General features: G+C 42.9%; 1 protein-coding gene across 2 annotated transcripts in view; it reads right to left on the bottom strand.

Moving 5' to 3' along the window:
• The window catches only part of CRTC1 (CREB regulated transcription coactivator 1), a 194,316-nt gene that overhangs the window by 88,538 nt on the left and 81,667 nt on the right, over window positions 1–24,111 (bottom strand). For both annotated transcript variants that reach the window (XM_040322959.1, XM_040322969.1), the window contains exons 5-8: window positions 16,947–17,041; window positions 8,508–8,593; window positions 4,798–4,841; window positions 1,355–1,569 (exon numbers count right to left, since the gene is read on the bottom strand). In XM_040322959.1, coding sequence (XP_040178893.1) covers window positions 1,355–1,569; window positions 4,798–4,841; window positions 8,508–8,593; window positions 16,947–17,041 — 440 coding nt within the window. The remainder of the gene's footprint in view (window positions 1–1,354; window positions 1,570–4,797; window positions 4,842–8,507; window positions 8,594–16,946; window positions 17,042–24,111) is intronic.

Genomic DNA, 24,111 nt, shown 5'->3' with positions numbered 1-24,111 from the left:
ACAAGTTTGTCAGTTGTGGATTCTAATCCCTCCTGACCACCCAGCAACCGTGTGCGTGAATTCCTGTACCCTGTAGTGCACCGGATCAGTGCAGTACTTAAAGCAGAGTTCCACCCGTTTTTTTGTTTTTTAAAAGTCAGCCGCTACAAAAAAAGTTTAGCTGCTGACTATTATTAAACCAACACTTAAATGTCCCACGGGCCATCGATGAGGCCGCTCCTTTCCCCCTCCTCTCCTCTATCATATCTACTGAGGGCAGTGGCACCTGGCCGTGAAAGCTTATGGCTTTAATTCAAAGCAGAGTTCCAGTAAATGTGTTTATTAAAAGTCAGCAGCTACAAAAAAAGTGTATCTTCTGACTTAATAAAAAAAGGCACTCGCCTGTCCCACAATCCAGTGACGTGGACACCCAAACCCTCCATTCTGTCCACTGCGCTGGCAATACTACTGTGGGCATCTGGCTGTGACAGCTTGCAGCTTCAAAGCCGGGTGTGCATGTCTCACTGCGGGACACCGCATAGCCAGGCAATCTTCTGGGACCTGTGATGTGTCCAAGATTGCAGGAAGGAAGGGCCACCTAGTTGGCCCAAGCGGAATTGGGAGCTCGTCAGTAATAGTGATGCATCGCGGAATCGAATACCAGATAATCGTAATCGAATTGTAAGACCAGTGAAGACGCGCACCCCTACCTAACACAAGATCCTGTTCACAAAGAAAATATTACAGGCTGGCTCAATCTAGAGGTGTATGGGTCTGGTCTCCAAGATGGACACCAAGGGTTTCCAATACGAAAACTGCAAGATAGTCCATAGAAATAAGCCGTCAGATTTTAAAAAAAGTGTCAGATGCTAAAAAAGGGGTGAAAAAAAAAAAAAAAAACACGTCAAAAAAGGAGAAATGGTCCATTACCTAAAGCAATGCATCTCAACTCCAGTCCTCAAGTACCCCCAATAGGTCAAGTTTTTTTAGGATTTCCCTCAGATGAAACGGCTGTGGTAATTACTAAAGTAGTGAAACTGATCAAATCACCTGTGCAAATTAATAGAGAGCCTGAAAACATGACCTGTTGGGGGTACTTGCGGACCGAAGTTGAGAAACATTGACCTAAAGGACACAAGCTAAAATATTTTTTTTTAATAAAAACAAGTCTATGTTGTAAGGGTTATATAAGTGTCCCCCTAGGGACAGCAATAGCATCGTTTTTGTCAGTGTCCAGTCACCTAAAGGTAGTCTGCATGTAACCCATGGTCTACGAATACAAGTTCTGTGTCCTGTACTGTAAAATAAAGATATGCAATTTATGTGAAATGTAAAATGCAAAACAGGTCAGACCTATATATAGAATTATGCTTACCTGGACTGGCAGTGGTATAGTGAGTTAAATTTGATGTTAGATTGCCTGTACTGTTAGAGTTTGTCAGAGCTGGGAATGTAGACTCCTCAGGATCCAACGGAATTGGTAGTGGAGATGGGAAGTGGATATTTGTTAGGTCAGGCAATGAACCTCCTGTGTTGTGTGCAGCAGGGATGAGGCTTGAAGTGTTCTCCTGGTCATTTGAAGGGTAAATGCTTAAAACAAAATCACAAAAAAGATACAATATGTAAATGTGTACTTTACAACAGCTTAAAACATAAAGATGCTGTAGCTATAGATAAGGCATATTTATATTATACACATGAATAAATGTTCGTCATTAAAAACTCCAGGGCAGAATGCAACCATGCTATTGTTCCAATATTACGGAGAACAGTGCAGTCCACCCAAACTAGTGTACACAGGATTCCAATGTCAAAGCTGCAAGCCTAGTTCATGAAGCCATACACCATATAAAAACATCAGAATTTATCTAGTCCCAAGGTTGTAGTGAGAGATGCATACAGAATTCTTGAAAACCAGCTATAACTTCATGACGATGACAAAAAATAAAATAGCAGTAAACCCTTAACAGCTTTTCGACACTGGATCCCTAATGCTGAACAACATTAAACAGATAGCACACGTTTTTCTAGTTTGTTATAAATTATAACAGTAAAGGGACCAATTTCTATATATGCCAAAAGGTGTAAATACCCTCTTTAACAGACTATAATGGACTAAACTAGTTTCACAAAAATTCAACCACATACAGTAAAATCTAAACTGGGGGCCATTTTTTTCCCAAAAATTTTTTGATTTATAAAGTAAAACAGTACAGATACAAGATTATTATCCACTACAAGTTATCCAGTAACAGGTAGATACTGTGAATGAGGGACAATTTTTAAAGGACGTTTCTGTTTTTATTTTTTGTGATGAACAACAAAGCAGTTTCAAGATTGCACTCTGCATGCTTGAATGTTTATAAAACTGCTGTTTAGTCTCTGAAACAGAGCATTTATGCCTTTTGGCAATTTGTAAGTTAGTTTATTTGTACCGGCAAACTCCAGATCTGGAGTCACTTTGATGCAAGTTGAGGTCCATAGACCTCAAGTTTACAAAGGCATTCCCTGAAATTGCGTCAAAATCACAGCCGTGTGAAAGGGGCCTAAAGTGGAACTTTAGTAAAAAAAAAGACAAGAAGTTCACTTTAAAAATAATAGTACATTTTTTTGCAGGTAAAAAAAATGTGCATGTATTTATTGCAGGAGCCTGTAAGGCATTGTCCCAGCAATCAGCAGATACCATGCCAGTCTCCTGCAGACCTGTCAGTTTATCTGCTTGCTTGTACCTCGCATGAGGAAGCAAATACATTCTGACAGGAAGAATCCATGAAAACTAGAAGCAGATAGCCGCAAAGGATGTCGTAGTTCATTCATACACAGAGCTTTGTTTTCTGACAACTAGCATAGGGAACTTCTCCCTGTACTTCTGTCACAGTTAGAGAAAGCAGTGGGAAAAATGGGTGGAACATTTGACATGCAGGTCGGCCCTACTGCGGTGTACCTGTACGTAGTTTTGTGTATTAGATACTGGAGGCGCACCCACGAGTCCGGCGGACACTATTGCTCCACAGAGGCAGAAGGGGGATCTGCCTATGTAAACAAGGTGGATTTCCGTTCTGACAGGAGACAACACGGATCTCCTGTTCCTAGTAATCAGGAACAGCGACCTTTGTGTTGTCCCAGTAAGCCCATCCCCCAATCAGTAAGAACTCACCCAGGGAACACAGTCAACCCCTTGATCGCGCCCCCCCCCACCTAGTGTTAACCCCATTCCCTGCCAGTGTCATTCATACATTGTTTTTTGTATTATTGATTGCCAAAATAGTGTCACTGGTCCTCAAAAAGTGTCACTTGGCGTCACATTTGTCCACCGCCAATGTCGCAGTCCCGCTAAAAATCTCGCAGATCGCTGCCATTACTAGTAAAAACAATTAAGAAAAAATTTAAAGTCCACAAACCCCATAGTTTGTAGATGCTATAACTTTTGTGGAAACAAATCAATATATGCTTTTTTTGTAGGGGGGAAAAAAAAAAAAAAAAAAAAAAAAGATCAATTTTGTTTGGGTACAAAGTTGCACACTTGCGCAATTGTCAGTTAAAGCGACGCAGTGCAGTACTGCAAAAAATGGCCTGATCATTAAGGGGGTAAATCCTTCCGGGGCTGAAGTGGTTAAGTTTAGCTATGGAAAAACATTAAAAATAAGTGCCTATACAGTTTAAAATCCAGAAATACACTGCATAATTAACGTAGAATGTACATTTCTTGCTAAAGAACATTATTTTTTATCAAGTTATGGGTAAAGATCCGTTTTAAGTGACACACTGCAAGAAAAATTATAGAAGGTAGCCAAAATGTTAGGATAAAGTGCACTAATGGAAGCTGGTTATTGGCACTGCTCTTCTGAAGTGGTGACTGGCATCATTTTCCAAATAGACACTTATTTCTGCCATTCTGTGAAGGTGGTGATCTGTCAGGTGCTTTAGCATGCCCTAACCATACCAAAAAATATGTAATTGCCAAGCCAAGATCTCTTGCATATCGACCACAAATAAATGTGCAAATTCTAATCATCTCAAGAGTGGTCCATCCATAAAACTTGCCTATTACGGATATCCTATGCAGTTTCAATAATAATGCACATCATTCTGTTTTTACAAAGTGAGGTACCCATTTAGGTTGAAGCCAAACAATATTTTTTTTAGATACAAGCACAAGCTTTAATAGGCAAGAATGCAGATTTAGATGTATTTTCACGTTTTTCAAATTTGATATCTCTAGAAAGCCATTTCACAAGTGTATTACAAGCTTAATGGGCACCGATGTAAAGTTATGCACACTTGATTACAATAAAAATTTATAAATTTATACATTAGATTCTCTTAAAACTAGGTTATTATCTTGCCGAGGGTGCAGGATATGCAGCCAAAAAGCATGACAAAATACTCAGTATTCAAATATTCCACCAGTTTTCAGTTTTTTACTTCAGAAGTGCACCACCCACACAAGCTTTCAGCTAGCTTCAAAGTCAGTCATGAAACTTATTTCCGGGGCTTGAGAAATCTCTCATAATCTTGTCCCTTAGGCTTCCAATAAATAAATAAATGGTATCCTTTTATGCTACCGCTCATAGGCTGTTAATCTGCAAGTCTTGTAAGGGCTTTCAACATCCTAAAAAGAAAGCAAATGATGGAAATGTCCCCCCCCCCCAAAAGTTGCCCTCATCCTAAAAGAAAAACATTTTTTTTAGATGCAATCTTGGTACGGATTTCTCTTATTACCTAGTCTCTATTACAATAGGTAAACAAAACTGCTTAAAAATCAAGGTAAATCAAACTGCACTGTTTAACGAAGAAACTAGGAAAAAAGTAACTTACTTTATACCAGGTACTTCACAAGACTTGGGCCTCGAAGATCCAGTCTAGACAAATGGAAGACACATTGATTAATTCAATTTTAATTTGTTAAATAGGATTTTTGTACTCATCGTAAAATCCTTTTCTCTGAAGTTCATGGACGGACACAGCTCCAAATAATCTTGACAGTAGGGTTATGTTCCATCCATCAGGAGAGGACTAGGCAGACATGTTAAATGGTTAAAAAACATGCAATACAGCAAAGCCGAACAGCACCACCCTCTGGTAATAACCCTCACTCTGCAGCTCAGTTCGTCTAAAAGCCGTACAAAAAACTTAAAAAAGGAGGGGTGGGTGCTGTGTCCGTCCATTAACTTCGGAGTAATGGATTTTGCGGCGAGTACAAAAATCCTATTTTCTCATTTGTTAATGGACAGACACAGCTCCAAATAATCTGTAGGGACGTCCCCAAGCAGTGTCAAAAAACAAGGGGTGGGCACAGTAAGCAAACCAACTTCCACCCAAAAACAAACAGTGCTCCTCAACGGAGGAGTAGCAACCTTAAACATCCGCCTGCAAAACTTTGCGGCGAAGCAAGCATCTGCAGATGCATGTACATCAACCTTGTAAAATTTTGTGAAGGTGTGAACGGACTACCAGGTCGCCGCCTTACACACCTGCGAGACGGACGCTTGATGTCGGAAGGCCCAGGAAGCACCCATCGCTCTGGTTGAATGCGCCGTGACAGGAAAGGGAGGTGCCCGCCCTGTAGGGCATAGGCCTGAACCACGATCTGTCTGATCCACCGAGAAATGGTGCCCGTCGAGACCGCCAGACCCTTCTTTGGACCAGTCACTGATACAGTGAGTCTGACCTCCGGAACGGAGCCGTAGAAGAGAGAGATATACTCGCAGAGCTCGGACAACATCCAAGGAATGTAGAGCAACCTCTTTTGGATGCGAAGGCCGAGGACACAGGCATGGAAGCACTATGTCCTCATTAAGATGAAAGGCCGAAACAACTTTTGGAAGAAAAGAAGGCTGCAGGCATAGCACCACTTCCCGGACTGAAGGTCCAGAGACGTCAGCCACCATACCAGGGAAGCCCTGACTAGTTGACTCACCCGGATTTGACAATCCAGGGACAACGGAGACTTGTCTTATTTGGACAGGATTTCCTTCTGCAAGACGAGTGTGGAATTGAGCATGTGCTACCACCTTGAAGGTGGCCACCATGAGCCACAGGACTCGCATGCAGAAGCGTAGTGTCGACCACCTGCGAGATGCCAGGAGCTTCACCTCTGACCGAAGAGTTTGCAACTTCTCCAAGGGGAGGTAAACACTCGCCTCCGAGGATACTCCAAGCGCTGAGTCAGCACCAACACCGACTTTTGTAGGTTCAGTACCCAACCGAACTCCTGAAGAGTCCGACTGGTGATCGCCATATCCTCCTCTAAGTCGGAGCCCGAAGCGGCTCTGAGCAGGAGGTCGTCCAAGTAGCCCACGATAGCGATTCCTCGATGTCTCAGCAAGGCCAGAATCGGAGCGAGCACCTAGGTGAAAACCCTTGGTGCCGATGCCAGACCGAAAGGGAGAGCCACGAATTGGTAGTGGCTGTCCCCTACTGCAAATCGCAGAAATTTCTGGTGCTTGGAATATATGGAAACATGCAAGTATGCGTGATGTCTAAGGATGCCAGAAAATCCCCCGGATGAAGTGCAGCAACCACTGAGCGAATTAATTCCATCCTGAATTTTCGTACCCTCACAAAGGTGTTAGAGCTTTTTTGCTGAAATGACTGTTTACAGGGTAGAGAGACATAATAGTTAACGGATTCCTTTAAAAAATGATTAAAAATAGATAAAAATCAATCCTATAATGTACCTGCAGTTTCTAGTTTCGTTTTTGCATGTTGTTACCTGCTTCTGTGATGTACAGAGCCAATACAGGGCAGTGATGGTTTGGAAAACGAAACGGATTGGTGCTGTGGGGTTTTAGACACACAGTAATCACACCTCCTTGATTAGTGACCACAGAGAGAAAGCTCCCAGTACTGTGGTTATCAGGAAACAGACAACCAGGAAGTGTGGAGATCAGAGAAGAATTACAGCAACTTGAGAGCAAAAACGAACAATGAAGACATGAAAACAGCACTGCATTAAGGTAAAGGAAGCTATTAAGATTAAAAAAAAAAAAGAATTCTTTACAAACCCTTTAAGGGCCTTGAGATGAAGGATTGGACGGACCCCGTCCTTTTTCGGGACTACAAACAGATTGGAGTAAAACCCCTGAAACCTTTCTGGCAGTGGCACAGGAAGAGCATTTTAGCCAAATTAGGCAACGTAGTACCACCGAAGATACCGAGGCTCTGGAGAGCAAGGGAGCTGTATGCAAAGCTGCATCGCAGACATACTTAAGGCCATGCCACACAGCCCCCAGTACAGGACCCGGAGCCCTCCCAGAGACCCCGGAAAACAGCAGGCCCAGCATCGCACAGGAAGGAAGGACGGGGGGAGAGAAAAGGGAGGGCGAGAGACCCCCTAAACGACCACCCCAGGAATGCCCAGCTGCTCCATCCTGCCAGAGCAGGAGGAACCTACTTACCCATCCCACAGGGACCGCTGGAAGCGTTCCTGACAGACCCACCGACGTACTAGTATAGGGGGGGCTGTCGACCACGGCCCACCGTGACACAAACTGCAGTAGCCCGGTCATAAGTGAGCCCCAGAGCATGTAGCTCTCCGGCCACCCTTGGAGCAATGGGGTATGTTGTAGGCCAACCCCGCACGCAGCTAAAGGTCTGCTCACGCACGATGGACGGACTGGGGAGACAAGGATCTATATTATCTAGCCTGTCACCCGGCCAGCAGTTGATAGTAGATCTCAGGATCAAAAAAAAAAAAAAAAAAAAAGGTTCTCCTAGGACCAATGGGCCCCCAGGGAGCCATGTCCTTCTATGCTAGGCAGAAAAAAAAAAGCTGAGCGGCTAATTACAGAGTAAGGGGTTATGACCAGAGGGCCTGCCCCCTGGGCGGTGCTCTTCGACTTTGCGGTATTACATTTTTTTTTTTTAACTATTTGACATGTCTGCCTAGTCCTCTCCTGATAGACGGAACATAACCCTACTGTGAAGATTTGGAGCCGAGTCCGTCCATGAACGAAAGAGAAATATAAACAGCTCTTGGAAAAAATGCCTGCTAAATGAACCACTTGTCGACCAGGCTTTTTTTGGCACTTTTCTTTTACAAGTTTAAATCAGTAATTTTTGCTATAAAATTACTTAGAAACCCCACACACATATTTTTTTTATCAGAGACCCTAGGGAATAAAATGGCGATCGTTGCAATTTGTTTTGTCACACATTTTTGGAAAAAATATTCGATATAATTTTTTTTTCTTTTTAATTGAAAAAAATGTAATAAAAATACACCCCGATTTCTTTTGTTAAAATGTGAAAGATGATGTTAATGCCAAGTAAATAGATAGCCATCATGTTACGCTTTAAAATTGTGCATGCTAGTGTAATGGCGACTAACTACGGTACATAAAAATCTCCAAAGGTGAAGTTTTGAACGCCTTTACAGGTTAACGGTTTAGAGTTACAGAGGTGGTCTGCTCTCACCAACGTTTCCGGCAATCACTCGCGTGTGGTGCGAACACAGTTTACATATGCGTACACATGACTTACGTACACTAGCATGGGGGGAGGTGGCACAAAAAAAAACAAAGTACCTTTTTTGTATCCCATCCTTGTTTATTAAGAGGTTTCTCCGCTTCAGAAGAACTATCCTCCATTCCAGGAACAGCCAGCAACAAGACTTTATTGTTAAAGAAAAAGAAGCACAAATTAAGTCATCCTTTCATTTGACAGATTTAACTTATTGAGAAAAGCTTTTTAACCACCTCAATACCAGGCACTTACACCCCCTTCCTGCCCAAGCCAATTTTCAGCTTTCTGTGCTGTCGCTGTTTAAATGACAAATTGTGGGGTCATGTTACACTGTACCCAAATAGAGCTTTCTTTTGGTAGTATTTGATCACCTCTGCGGTTTTTAATTTTTTGCTAAACAAATTAAAAAAGGACAGGACATTTGGGGGAAAAAAGAAAAGTTTTGCTTTTGTTTCTGTTATAATATGTTGTAAATAAGTACATTTTCTCCTTCACTGATGGGCACTAATAAGGCGGCACCAATTAGCGGCCACTGATATGCGGCACTGATGGGTGGCACCGATATGCCGCACTGATGGGCACTCATGGGTGGCATCTGAGGGGGGCTGCACTGATGGGCACTCATGGGTGGCATCTGAGGGGGGCTGCTCTGATAAACAATCAGCACGGACCCCCCCCCCTTGTCAGGAGAGCAGCCGATCGGCTCTCCTCTACTGGCGTCTGATTGAACATGGCTGATCACGTAGTAAAGAGCCTCCGTCAGAATGACACACCGCAATACCGATCGCCGCGATGCGCGCCCCCACCCCCATGCGGCTGTTATCCTGCTGGACATCATATGACAACCAGTCAGGATAAGTGAACTATTGCCCGGCGGGAAGTGTTTGTATGTATTATATATATATATATATATATATATATATATATATATATATATATACACATATACACACACACACACACACACACCCACACACACATACATATATACACACACACACACACACACAGCCCTCAAAATTTTCACTCGCCTGCTCGCGTTTAGCGAGTGAAAATTTGCTGGGGGCGAGTGGAGAGTGACACCTGTGACCGGAGGGAGCCATGCCCGGAGACAGCAGCTGTCAGCCCGTCCGCCACTCTACATGTGTCTCTGGGTGCGCTGGGAGGGCGGCTGCCGAGAGCCAGTGGCGGAGCGTTGCCTGTGAGGACTCCCTCAGCTGCTGCCGCCGCAACCACTATGACCTCCTAAACACCCGGAGCTTCCACGGACCATCTCCCGCCCAGACATCCTTGCCCTGGCATGTCCGCCTGTGTCAATGTGCAGCTACCCAGATTCCCTCATCAACACTCCGACCGAGATCCACATCTTATCACCGGACACTAGATGTACTAGGCCCACCCACCCACAACCATGGCCTGGGCTCTAAAGCTTTCCCTGGCAGATGAGGTGGTAGAATCTGGACTGGTACAGGACTTTGATGCCAGCTTGTTTGGGATAGGGCAGGTGCTGGCGTCTACAGTATGAATGATGTCCTCGCCCTGCCTATTTTCAAGCAAGAAGAGTCGTTTGCCTTCTGAAAATAAAAACAAGATTCTACCTTTTCAGTATGTACTGTGTACAGCTACCTCCCCTGCTGTGAAGCTTCACGAAGTGACCCTCACCTATCTCAATCAAGGTCAGTCTTAGGAAATCAGGATGTTGGACAATAGAAAACTAGGAGAACTAACTGGCAAATTAGTTAAAGCGGAGCTCCACCCTATAGTGGAACCCCCCCCCTCCGGTGTCACATTTGACACCTTTCAGGTGGGAGGGGGGTGCAGATAGATCAAAGACAGGAATTTGCACCCACTTCCGGGAGTCCTGTCTGCGGGGAGTTCGCCACTTCCAGCCCCCGCCTGCTGTGTTCTGGGAAACACTCGGCTCCCAGGAACACAACGGGGACCAGTCAGGACAGCACTACGCGACTCGCGCATGCGCCGTAGGGAACCAGGCAGTGAAGCCGGAGCGCTTCACTATCGGATTCCCTCACTGAGGATGGCGGTGGGGGCAGCAGAGTGACAAGTGATTAAAGTCAGCAGCTGCAGTATTTGTAACTGCTGGCATTTAATATATTTTTTTCCTGGCGGAGATCCGCTTTAGGAGCATCTTTCGGGTGGTGTTCCATGACTGGCGTCTGCAGTATGCAGAGCACCAGCACCTGGATAAGTGACACTGAGTCTGAGTCTCCAGCTGCCTGAATGATCGGAATGACTCTGCCTTCACTCCTATCATTCCGAGCACCACACAGTGCAGGCTCTGATGGCTGGAGGGAGGATTTTGCTCCCCCTCCCTCCAGCTTTGTAATTGGCAGTTTCAGGCTCTGGCTGCTTGTTGTGTGGGCAGGATGGGGATGCAGCAATCTTCTGATATCCCGCCCATCTGCCTGGACTGCCCACCCGTCCACCTGCCTGCACTCCTGAAAGAGGAGATGTGAACTTATCAGGAGCGAGTGTATGCTGAGGTAAGCTCAGTTAACTGATTGTTTCGTCCCCCTGTCCAGCACCATAGCGTTAGGGCAATGGCACTTGAACAGGCTGAAATTGAGGAAGGGGTTAGCATTGCCATGTCCACCAATGCAGGTTGGGGATGTGGGAGGGAGGTCAGTGGTAGTGAAAGTTAACCCCCCCCACCTTGCATTGGTCTCTATGGCAGTGACATTTTAACCCACCACCCCCTTCTGCATTTGTGGTAATGTCAGTGAAAGTTAACCCTCTCCCCCCACATTGGGGGTCATGGGAGGGGTTACATTTCAATGCCATCAACGTAGGAGGAGAGGGGGACATTAAAGCGGTGTTCTTCCCAAAAAAATAAAACCAGCAGCTACACAGACTGCAGCTGCTGGCTTTTAATAATGGGAGCCTTACCTGTCCTGGAGTCCAGCGATGTTGACACCCGCAGCTTATGTTTCCATCATCTGTCAGGTGCTGCCGATGCCATTGCGAGTGAGGGAACTCCGCAGTGTAGCCTTTTGGCTTCACGCCAGGAACCCTACTGCACATGCTCGAGGCTCTGCTCCTCTCTCCTACTGGCCCAGTGACAGGGGGAGGAGGAAGGAGCCCCAGCTGTGATGCCAATACCCACGGCTGAGGCTCCCGGAAGTTGGAAAGGATACCTGTGAAAGACAGGTATCCTGTCGTCCCCCCCCCCCGAAAGGTGCCAATTGTGGTACCGAAGGGGGGGAGGAATCAGATGAGCGGAAGTTCCACTGGTGGCGAGTAACACTTAAGGCCTGGCTAGTAGCTCAGGACTTGAAATTTTGAGGTGTGTGTGTGTGTGTGTGTGTGTGTGTGTGTGTGTGTGTGTGTATGTATATATATATATATATATATATATATATATATAAATAAACAAACACTGCTAGCAGCTATAGGGTCCAGGCATTTGGGCTTTTGACTATACCCTTGCTATGTCTAAATACCAGGCTGATCTGAAAAGGGAAAAGCTCCAAAACATACCACTAAACTTGGGTTAAAAAAAGTAATTAATTTTAATTATGCATTCTTAACTCAAAGAAGTACCCTCTATTGCTCTCAGCCTGCTCCAAATACCTTTTTTTGCTGCCGTCATTCAACCTCCTATTATAGGGTGGCTACATTCACTTTCCATGGTCCCATTGTAGGTAGGAATGTAGCCACCCTCTTGCTCTATCCCAACATGGACTAGGAACATTGGGACTATGAGATGTGTAGTATGTATAGAGCAGTGCACACGACCACACGTACCATGAACTGCAAGTACCACACAGAAGTGGAAAAGGGGGAGATTTTGGGGCTCATGAAGGACATTGGCAAAAAAACACAGTAGAAAATTTTATTAAATAGAGTTTACAAGGCCATTAAGTAGGGAATGGATTATTTGGCCAATAAGCACGTCTGTTTGTGTCACTTTAGGACAGGTTTAGAACAGCCCAGCATTTCCTCTGTGCCTGAGAACTGTTGTATATTTTCTACACAGAACTTCAATTCACAATGAACTACTTGTCAGAAAATCTACCAAGTTTACCTTCAGGTTGGGTAGATGCAATTCCATGCATTTACAGTGCCTTGCAAAAGTATTCACCCCCTGGGCATTTTTTGAGTTTTGTTGCCTCACAACATGGAATTAACATGGATTGTTTGAGGATTTACATCATTTAATTTACAGAACATGCCCACAACTTTGAAGATTATTTTCTTATTGTGAAGCAAACAATAGGACAAAACAGAAAAGGTCAATGTGCATACCTATTCACCCCCCCTTTAAAGTCAATACTTTGTTGAGCCACCTTCTGCCGCTATCACAGCTCCAAGTCGCTTTGGATAAGTCTCTATGAGCTTGCCACATCTTACCACTGGGATTGTTGCCCATTCCTCCTTGCAAAACTGCTCCAGCTCCTTAAAATTGGATGGTTTGCGCTTGTGAACAGCAATCCAAGTCGGACCACAGATTTTCTATTGGATTGAGGTCTGGGCTTTGACTAGGCCATTTCAACACATTTACATGTTTCCCCTAAAGTGTTGCTTTAGCAGTGTGTTTGGGGTCATTGTCCTGCTGGACGGTGAACCTCCGTCCTAGTCTCAAATCACACACAGATGGAACAGGTTTTGCTCAAGAATAGCCCTGTATTTTGCACCATCCATCTTTCCCTCAACTCTGGCCAGTTTCCCAGTCCCGACTGCTGAAAAACATCCCCACAGCATGATGCTGTCACCACCATGTTTCACTGTGGGGATGGCGTTCTTTTGGGTCATTTGATGTGTTGGGTTGGATTTGCGCCAGAGTTTTCTTTGATGGCCAAAAAGTTGCCTCCATACATTTTGGGAGTCTCCCACATACCTTTTCGCCAACTCAAAATGTGGCATTTTGTTTTTTGCTGAAAGAAAATGGCTTTGTTTTGGCCACTCTGCCATAAAGCCCAACTATATGGAGCGTACGGCTTATTGTCGCCCTATGTACAGATACTCCAGTCTCTGCTGTGGAACTCTGCAGCTCCACCAGGGTTACCTTAGGTCTCTGTGCTGCCTGTCTGATTAATGCCCTCCTTGCCCGGTCGAGGAGTTTTAGTGTGCGTCTCTTGGCAGCTTTGCTGTTGTGCCATGTTCTTTCCATTTGGTTATGATAGATTTGATGGTGCTCCTAGGGATCAAAGATTTGGATATTTTTTATACCCCGACTTGTACTTAACAACATTGTCCTTTACTTGTTTGGAGAGTTCCTTGGTCTTCATGGCAGTGTTTGGTTAGTGGTGCCTCTCTTGCTTAGGTGTGTGTATATGTAATGACAGATCATGTGACACTTAGATTGCACACAGGTGGACATTTCACTAATTATGTGACTTCTGAAGGTAATTGGTTGCACCAGAGCTTTTTATGGGCTTCATAACAAAGGGGGTGAATATATATGCAAATGACAATTATCAGTTTTTTATTTCTGAAAAATTGTTTTATGTATGTATTTTTCTAATTTTACTTCACCAACTTAGACTCTTGTGTTCTGATCCATCACATATAATTCAGATAAAAAAAACATTGAACTAAAGGCTGTAATGTAACAAAATAGGTAAAAAGCCAAGGGGGTGAATACTTTTGCAAGGCACTGTAGATCTCATGAAAGCCCACACAAATTCTGGGCAGAAGACAAATCCTTGTCACATGATTTTTACTTTCCCTATGCCCATGGACACCATGTTACAATAGGTAAAAATATATACCCAGCCTGCATTCTTACATGATTTAGGAACTAGTAAGTAGACCAATTCAAAATAGATTTTGTCATCAAGCCCTATTAAACAGTATGCACCATGCAAGTCTTACATGGGCAACTTCGTTCAAAGACTTTTCATGCAGAACTGCACCTGATGACAGGTTCTCGATTTCCTTTAAAGCGGAAGTAAACCCATCTATTTGATAGTTTAAAAAAACAGTTAACATTCCCGGCATGCCGGAAATGCTAGATGTCACATTTGCTTGTGCTCTCAACCAAACTGTCAAACCATCCAATGGCTGGTGTCATAACTGATCACATGTGCAGCATCGTGGCTGTTGCAGATTAAACAGAGGCCAAGATGGCAGCTTCCTTGGCTGAAAACAATAGGAGGGTTTACTTCCACTTTAAGCTGTGCGGTGGACAGAAACATTAAAGCAATCCTCGGAAGTCCAAAGTAAAAAGCATTGTTTACTACAGGAGGTTCTTAACCCTGTCCTCAAGTACCTCCAACAGGCAATGTTGGCAGGTTTTCCTTTATCTTGCACAGGTGCTTTTAATCAGAGTCAATGGTTTGGTATTTTACACAGCTATTTTATCCAAGAGAAATTCTCAAAAAATGGCCTGTTGGGGGTACTTGAGGACATGAATGAGAACCACTGGTTTACTACATGCATTCATTTTCAATACTGAATTTTAGTTTGGGAAATGTGTCTTTTAAAATGTAACTTACAATACATAGTGTTATGCACAAACTCTATACAGTTATGCAAATTCTAGGTCCACAATATGACAATTTGTACATTTTCAAAACAAGACTTATAAACAGGACGACGAAGGAAAAAGGGGAAGTCTTAAAAGTTAGAATACAAAAGCCTCAATCAAGATACAGAAATATGCGGACGCACAGGCTGCCTTCACCAACAGTTCTTGAAGAGATCCACATCCCTGACTCTTCTAGTTACAGAAAAATTACAAAATATTTGATGTAACCCTTTGTCTACACTCTCCCCTGAGCAGAGAAGCCTAATGATAACATCACAGGTCACCCTGCAGCAGTAAAACTGTACAAATCTGCCCAGTAGTAACAGACTCCAGGGATTCACCCAACCCACGAGATAATGATTATTGGAACATACATCTGCTTACTACTGCCTATGTTAAATCAATAAGTACCACCAGGGTGGATTTAAAGGGGTTGTAAAGGTCTGTTTTTTATTTTCTAAATAGGTTCCTTTAACCACTTAAGACCCGGACCTTTAGGCAGTTAAAAGAACCCGGCCAGGTTTTGCCATTCGGCACTGCGTCGCTTTAACAGACAATTGCGCGGTCGTGCGACGTGGCTCCCAAACAAAATTGGCGTCCTTTTTTTCCCACAAATAGAGCTTTCTTTTGGTGGTATTTGATCACCTCTGCAGTTATTTTTTGTGCTATAAAAAAAAAAAAAAAAAATAGAGCGCCAATTTTGAAGAAAATGCAATATTTTTTACCTTTTGCTATAATAAATATTCCCCAAAAATATATAAAAAAAACTTTTTTTTCCCTCAGTTTAGGCCGATACGTATTCTTCTATTTTTGGTTATTAAAAAAAAAAAAAAAAAAAATCGCATTAAGCGTTTATCGGTTGGTTTGCGCAAAACTTATAGCGTTTACAAAATAGGGGATAGTTTTATTGCATTTTTATAAAAAAAATATTTTTTACTACTAATGATGGCGATCAGAGTTTTTTTTTGTGACTGCGACATTATGGGGGACACTACGGACAATTTTGACACATTTTTGGGACCATTGTCATTTTTACAGCAAAAAATGCATTTAAAATGCATTGTTTACTGTGAAAATGACAATTGCAGTTTGGGAGTTAACCACAAGGGGGCGCTGAAGGGGTTATGACCTAATATGTGTAGGGGGGTGTGGCTGTAGGTGTGACGTCATCGATTGTGTATCCCTATAAAAGGGATCACACGATCGATGACGCCGCCACAGTCAAGAACGGGGAAGCTGTGTTTACACACAGCTCTCCCCGTTCTTCAGCTCCGGGGACCGATCTCGTGACTCCAGCGGCGACCGATTCGCGGGCACGCGACCCACGGCTGGGCACTAGCACGTCGTACCTGTACGTGCATGTGCCCAGCCGTGCCATTCTGCCGACGTAAATGTGCAGGAGGCAGTCCTTAAGTGGTTAAGCTAGTGCATTGTTGGTTCACTTTCCCTTTCCTTCGATTTCCCTTCTAAAGGTTTTTTTTTTTTTTGTCTGAATTTCTCACTTCCTGTTCCTCCTCAGTAAGCTTTCCCCCATCATCCGAGTCGTTCTGGCTGGGGGTTAGTCAGCGCGCTCGCCCCCTCCCTAAATTTGAGGGGTAGATCTGAAATGAGGGGAAGCTCTGCTGATTTTATCCAATCATGTGCAAGCTAAAATTATGTTTTTCATTTGCCTTGCATGTCCCCCTCAGATCTACAGCAACTGCACTTCCAAGTACACTTTGCACTTGTAGTGCAAAGCGGACTTGCCTTTCTTAAATAACCCCCATAGTGTGAATATGCATTTTATCTCTGAATTTGGTGTTCAGCTTTAACCAAAATATAGGTCATTAAAAGACTGACTTTTCTCTGGATTTCTTTTAATTCGTACAAGTTCTGGCTCTGTGACTTAATTGAACCAACAAATCAGTATAATAGCAAGGTAACTGGCATCTTCATTTGTCATGCATGTTTTAATTATTTTTTATTACAAACACATTTGGGACTAATTACAAAACTACAATAGTGTTTTGAGTACCTCGTTTCTGCTGAAGATCCTGAGAACTTCCACTGAAAGCCTCTTGTTGACTGGGATTCATTGTACTTTGATGCAGTGCTGAATCTGAATTGGTTCTAAGATACACACAAAAAAGGAAAAATTAGAAATGAGCAGCAACGTACATCATATGTATGCAAAATTCTGAAAACACAAGTGGAAGGGCTTATACATGCCAAGTCTACCTGAAAACTGAGCTATGCTGTCAAAGTATAAGGGCTCATGCACACAGGATGTTTTTACAGCTGCTATTAGGGGTGTCTGACATTTATTTTTTACTGCCTCTAAACACCCCCTTCATGTTAGACTATGTATCCATGCACACAAATTTTCAGAGGCATAATCGTTTATGGGGCAAAAAAAAAACCAACACAGCCTGTGCGTCCAGGAGCAGAGGCTGTTGAGCTGTAGCAACGAAAAAGCGCCTGTAAAGCACCTGAAAAATGCCTCCCCTGCAGACCCAGTGTGAAAACCCAAGTGCTTTCACACTGAAGTGCTGCGCAGGCAGGACGTTAAAAAAATAAAAATAGTCCTGCAAGCAGCATCTTTGGAACGGTGTATACACAGCAGTCAAAGACCATGGGTGCTTACAAAGTGACCTCAGAGCAGAAGGGGTTCAAATGACCGAGAATGACCAGGTCACTGTAGGCAGCAGCCTTAACTAACCAAGGTGGAAGCAGTGCTGTGGAGTCGGAGTCGGAGTAGATTTTGGGTACCTGGAGTCGGCAAACAATGCACCGACTCCAACTCGGACTAAATTTAGATTGGAATTAAAAAAGCAAGTTTAAATGTCCCAATTCACAAAAAGTTATAATTAATGACTTCTCTACTGTAAGAATAAAGACCAATGCATGCAGTGCCTCACGTAACCGCAAAACGAACACGTTAAGTGACCGTGAAGAAGCATGCTTTTCATTTTTAGATAAGAAGCACGGCCATAATCCCCCAATGTTTATTTATTGTAATATAATGTCTTTATGTAGGTTGAACTGACTTGTATGGTTTATCACGATACCTTGTAATTTTTATTGTTTATGTTGTTTTGATGTCTTATCTTGTTTGATACTATGTCAATAAATTTGTAAACTTTTATTCTACCCACTCTGTGTGAGTTTACGTACTCAATCTTGTACCGCAATAGTCCTACTGCCCCCCCCCCCCCCCCCGTTTCCTCTTTGGTCTTTCGGGTATTGGGGTCCCGTAAGCCCTATTCAACATTCTTCAGGACGATGGTACTATATATAAACTAATTAATTGTTAACCTCTTAGGTAAAAAACAAGTTAACAGAAACTCGAAATTTGTGCAACCACCTTCTCTGCAGACAGCTACAGTATATTTTCTGCATGCTGGAGATAGGAAGTTGCTTTATCCCTACTTCGCTTCTCCCAACCTTCCACATATTTTGAAACCGCTTATGACCTTTTGGGGCATGGCTATACCACATTCACAATATTCTCTGACAGGGCTTCTTCTCACTTTTCTCTCATTCTATGGAGCGACTGTAAGGCTGCATTCACACTTCAGCGTTTTGAATCGCGGGCAGATGTGCCACTATTCTGCACACGATTTGAAAGTGCCGATGTGTTAAAGTGGATGTAAACCCGATTCATGAAATTTGAGCTGGGCACATATCTGCAGTATTTTGTTATCTCTTTTCAATGAGCCAAGTCTTATAGCTCTCTTCTGAACTATCAGCCTGAGAACTGATATATTTGACGTTTTAGACAAAAGCAGCCTGAATCTTTTGTCAAAAGAGGTTGCTAAAATAGAGTAGCAGAGAGCAACTCCTATTACAAAACACCTCAGAGCCTCTGCCTATGATGAGAGGGGGTGTGTGCCATTCATCCAATCAGCAATGTTGGCTATATGCCCAGACATCACACTCTGTGTTAACCAGGAAGAGAAAATCTCCTAACACGATCTGAACTTTCTAAACAGTATATAAATGAACACAGCAGATATACATATAAAACCTATGTAGGGAGATTTGGTTAATCTTTGTGCATCATCTGAGGCTGTTCACTTCACTGGGTGTATGGGGGGTTTACATCCACTTTAATGACAAATCGTGTGACTCGCATTTGAGATTCCATTAATTTGAATGGCACCTAAAAATCGCTGTGCGGGTCTGCCGCAAAAAATCGCGACAGACCCGCACTGCGATTTAAGGGGTCATTGAAATTAATTTTATCTCAAATGCGAGTCCCGCTATTTGTCATTCACACATCGGTGCTTTCAAATCGCAGGCAGAATCATGACATTTTTTGTTATCGGATACAATTTAAGATTAAAAGTGCCACTAAACCCAATTAAAAAAAAATCATATTGCATTCCGTTCATGGTTGGCTATCTGTATTATAGTGAAGAACAGAAACATCAGCCTGTAGTTACTAAGTGAAGAACAAGCACCAATGGAAAAAAAAAAGGGGGGGGGGAATTGTAGTGCATGCGACAGTATATAGAGTATCTTACAAAAGAGAGTACACCCCTCACATTTTTGTAAATATTTTATTACATCTTAATGTGTCTAAATGAAACTTTGCTACAATGTAAAAGTAGTGAGTGTACAGCTTGTACAACAGTGTCAATTTGCTGTCCCCTCAAAATAACTCACACAGCCATTAATGTCTAAACCGCTGGCAACAAAGCGGAGTACACCACTAAGTGAAAATGTCCAAATTGGGAGAAAAGTGTCAATATTTTGTGTGGCATGGCCACCATTATATTTCAACACTGCCTTATCCCTCGTGGGCATGGAGTTCACCAGAGCTTCACAGGTTGCCACTGGAGTCCTTTTCCACGCCTCCATGACATCACAGAGCTAGTGGATGCTAAAAACCTTGCACCACTCCACCTTCCGTTTGAGGATGCCCCACAGATGCTCAATAGGGTTTAGGTCTGGAGACATGCTAGGCCAGTCCATCACCTTTACCCTCAGCTTCTTTAGCAAGGCAGTCGTCGCCTTGGAGGAGTGTTTGAGGTTGTTATAATGGAATACTGCCCTGCAGCCCAGTCTCCGAGGGGAGGGGATCATACTCTGCTTCAGTGTGTCACAGTAAATCTTGGCATTCATGGTTCCCTCAATGAACTGTAGCTCCCCAGTGTCATCAGCACTCATGCAGCCCCAGACCAAGACACTCCCACCACCATTTTTGACTGTAGGCAAGATACACTTGTCTTTGTACTCTTCAAGTGGTTGCCGCCACACACGCTTGACACCATCTGAACCAAATAAGTTTATCTTGGTCCCATCAGACCACAGGACATTATTCCAGTAATCCATGTGCTTAGTCTGCTTGTCTCCAGCAAACTGTTTGTAGGCTTTGTGCATCATCTTTAGAAGAAGCATCTTTGTGGGACAGCAGTCATGCAGACCAATTTGATGCAGTGTGCAGTGTATGGTCTGAGCACTGACAGGCTGACCTCCAACCCCTTCGACCTCTGCAGCAATGCTGGGAGCACTCATACGTCCATTTCCCAAAGCCAACCTCTGGATATGACACAGAGCATGTGCACTCAACTTCTTTGGTCGACCATAGCGAGGCGTGTTCTGAGTGGAACCTGGCCTGTTAAACCATTATATGGTCTTGGCCACCGGGCTGCAGCTCAGTTTCAGGGTCTTGGCAATCTTCTTAAAGCCTAGGCCATCTTTATGTAGAACAATTCATTTTTTTCAGTTCCTCAGAGTTCTTTGCCATGTTGAACTTCCAGTGACCAGTATGAGAGCATGAGAGCGATAACACCAAAATTTAACACACCTGCTCCCCATTCACACCTGAGACCTTGTAACACTTACCATGACACTGGGGAGGGAAAACGACCAACTGGGCCAAATTTGTTAAATTTATCACTTATGGGGTGTACCAACTTTTGTTGCCAGCAGTTTAGACATTAATAGCTAAGGTTGAGTTATTTTGAGGGGACAACAGATTTACACTGTTATACAAGCTGTACACTCTACATTATAGCAAAGTGTCATTTCTTCAGTGTTGTCACATGAAAAACTATAAAAAAAATATTTACAAAAATGTGAGGGGTGTACTCATTTTTGTGAGCTACTGTACGTGCTAAAGACACACTAGCAAACCGAAAGTGAAGAAAAAAGGATTGAGTGGTGGCTCGAGGAGGGAAGGTGAATTACAAATAAAAAGAAATGTGAACAGATTTTAATATCTGGCAGTGTAGTATTGCCGATTGTCTTATCAAGGGTTTAGTGACACTGCCACAATCCAACAATAAGCCCCACCCTCCCATCATTTAAATATCAATGGCAGAAACCTATTTTGGCAACAAAGGGTCTAACAGTTAAATAACAAAAGGACGAAATTTAGATCTGGTTCATATGCAATATTGGTGTGACGAAAATAAAAAAAGACCTTACAAATTTTCCATAGTGTCTATACCAAGAAAATATATTACCGTTTCTTACACAGGTTATTTAAAAGTGTTGCATGGTTGCAAAAACTTTTAGCTGATAAATCTGATGTGGAAGATGTAGGATTTTTGTACAAAGGATATACTTAAAGCATAATGAGAACAGCAAACCTAAACAATTTGTTTAATTAGGAAAAAAGCCATGCCCACAACTTTTTATTTTTACTTCACAATTTATTTGCAATTACCACCACCAACATTCAACCCCAAAAAGTTGTTCAGTGTCTAGAAGTCCTTAAAATGGGAACTAAACTCCCTCAATCAACATTCACTTTTTAAAACCTCTGTGTTGCTAGCATTAGTAAATACATAGGAAGGCATAGTAGATTTACTTGTTTAACCTCTTGACCACCGCCCCATGTCAAAAAGACGTCCTCTTTTTAAAGTTGAATATCTCGATAACGGCAGCAGCTGCTGCCACAACCGAGATATTCATCTTTTCAGGGGGCGGTGGTGTACACGATAACGGCGGTCTCCGCGGCGGATTCGCCGCGAGATCGCCGTTATCGGTGGCGGGAGAGGGGCCCCCCCCTCCCGCCGCTCTCCCGCGCCCTCCGCCGCTTACCGGAGCCGTCGGTAGCGGCGGAGGGGATCGGATGTGTCCGGCAGCTGAGCGGGGACGGGACTGAAGGAGAAATCTCCTTCACCCGTCCTCATAGCTCTGCTGGGCGGAAGTGACGTCAAAACGTCAGTCCCGCCCAGCCTCTTAAAGAAACATTTTTTTTTTGTCATTTGAAAAAAATTACATTTTTTTTTTTTTTGCATTTAAGTCTAATTATGAGATCTGAGGTCTTTTTGACCCCAGATCTCATATTGAAGAGTACCTGTCATGCTTTTTTCTATTACAAGGGATGTTTACATTCCTTGTAATAGGAATAAAAGTGATCAATTTTTTTTTTTTTTTTTTTCAGTGTAAAAAATTATAAAACTAAATAAAAATAAATAAGAAAAGCAAAAAAAATTTTTTTAAAGCGCCCCGTCCCGACGAGCTCGCTCGCAGAAGCAAACGCATACGCGAGTAGCGCCCGCATATGAAAACGGTATTCAAACCACACAAGTGAGGCATCGCCGCGATCGTTAGAGTGAGAGCAATAATTCTAGCCCTAGACCTACTCTGCAACTCAAAAAATGCAACCTGTAGAATTTTTTAAACGTCGCCTATTGAGATTAAGGGTAAAAGTTTGACGCCATGCCACGAGCGGGCGCAATTTTTAAGCGTGACATGTTGGGTATCATTTTACTCGGCGTAACATTATCTTTCACAATATATAAAAAAATTGGGCAAAATGTATTGTTGTCTTATTTTTTAATTCAAAAAAGTGATTTTTATCAAAAAAAAGTGCGCTTGTAAGACCGCTGCGCAAATACGGTGTGACAAAAAGTATTGCAATGACTGCCATTTTATTCCCTAGGATGTCTGCTAAAAAAAATATATAATGTTTGGGGGTTCTGATTAATTTTCTAGCAAAAAAATTGTGATTTTCACATGAAGGAGAGAAGTGCCAGAATTAACCCGGTGGGCAAGTGGTTAAAAAAAAAAAAATTCTTACAATTCTTCAGTGGCTTCCTGGTTTCTAGGCCAAAATGGTGCTATACATCCCAGGAGTCTTTCTAGGTATTTGTTTTCTTTCATCTAGGGGAGTCGCAGAGGGGCTTTCTTAGCTTATCCTCTTGCCTGCATTTCTGAGGTAAGGGCAGAGGGTTCATAAAGCATTTACTTTCTGGACTCCATCTGCCCTTACTGAAGATGGATGTGACCAGAAAAGCAAGTAGACATGGATAGATGGGGGAGTTTACTTTGACACTTTAAAATGAATTAAATGATGCTTTCAGTTTGTAGTGCTCAGATACAGTTGAGTTCTGCTTGAAGATGCAATGTATTTAATAGTTTAGGGTGTGTGACAGATTCACCTTTAAAAATAAGCATTCATATTTTATTTTGGGGTTTACATTTTTCATTAAAAGTTGTTCAAACCCTTGACAGAGGAATCCCTTGTGTACCACAATTTAAATATACTAGGGACTATGGTGTTCTGCAAAGTTCTACTGCCAAGTTAGCAATGCCAGACTGAACTAAAAAAAAAAAAAAAAAAAAAAAAAAAAAAAAAAAGGCACTTTTTCTCCCCAGAATACCTGTACGAGCAAATTACTCCCATCCGCAACTCAAGTACTTCACAGGATTGCAACTTGCTCAAGTTGACAACACACTTGAGACCGCATGTTGTACTTAAAAGCATGATTCAACACATTTTAAATGGAGAAATCGTTTTAACAAAAATTGGCTTTTTCATCTTTGTATATTACGCTAAGGCCCCGTACACACGACAGAGGAACTCGACGTGCTTGGCACGTCGAGTTCCTCGTCGAGTTTTGGGATGAAGCCGCCGAGGAGCTCGGCGGGCCGCCTTCTCCCATAGAACAACGCGGACAACGAGAAAATAGAAAACATGTTCTCTATTTTCTCGTCGAGTTCCTCGGCGGCTCCATCGAGCCAAAACTGTACAGACAGAGTTTCTCCGCAGAATCCGGGTTTTGACCGAGTTTCTCGGTGAATTCTGCCGAGAAACTCTGTCGTGTGTACGAGGCCTTACAGGATTATTTTATAGAAACACATACAAAGTATTAAAACACTAGGTGCTTTTAAAACAGCATGAAGATTGTAGTGTTGTCCGGCTGTCTAATTTCTTATACCAACATGAAAAAGGTGATTAA

Source organism: Rana temporaria, chromosome 1 (assembly GCF_905171775.1).
Source record: "Rana temporaria chromosome 1, aRanTem1.1, whole genome shotgun sequence".
Lineage (NCBI taxonomy): Eukaryota > Metazoa > Chordata > Amphibia > Anura > Ranidae > Rana > Rana temporaria.
This window is presented reverse-complemented; position numbering and strand designations above follow the sequence as displayed.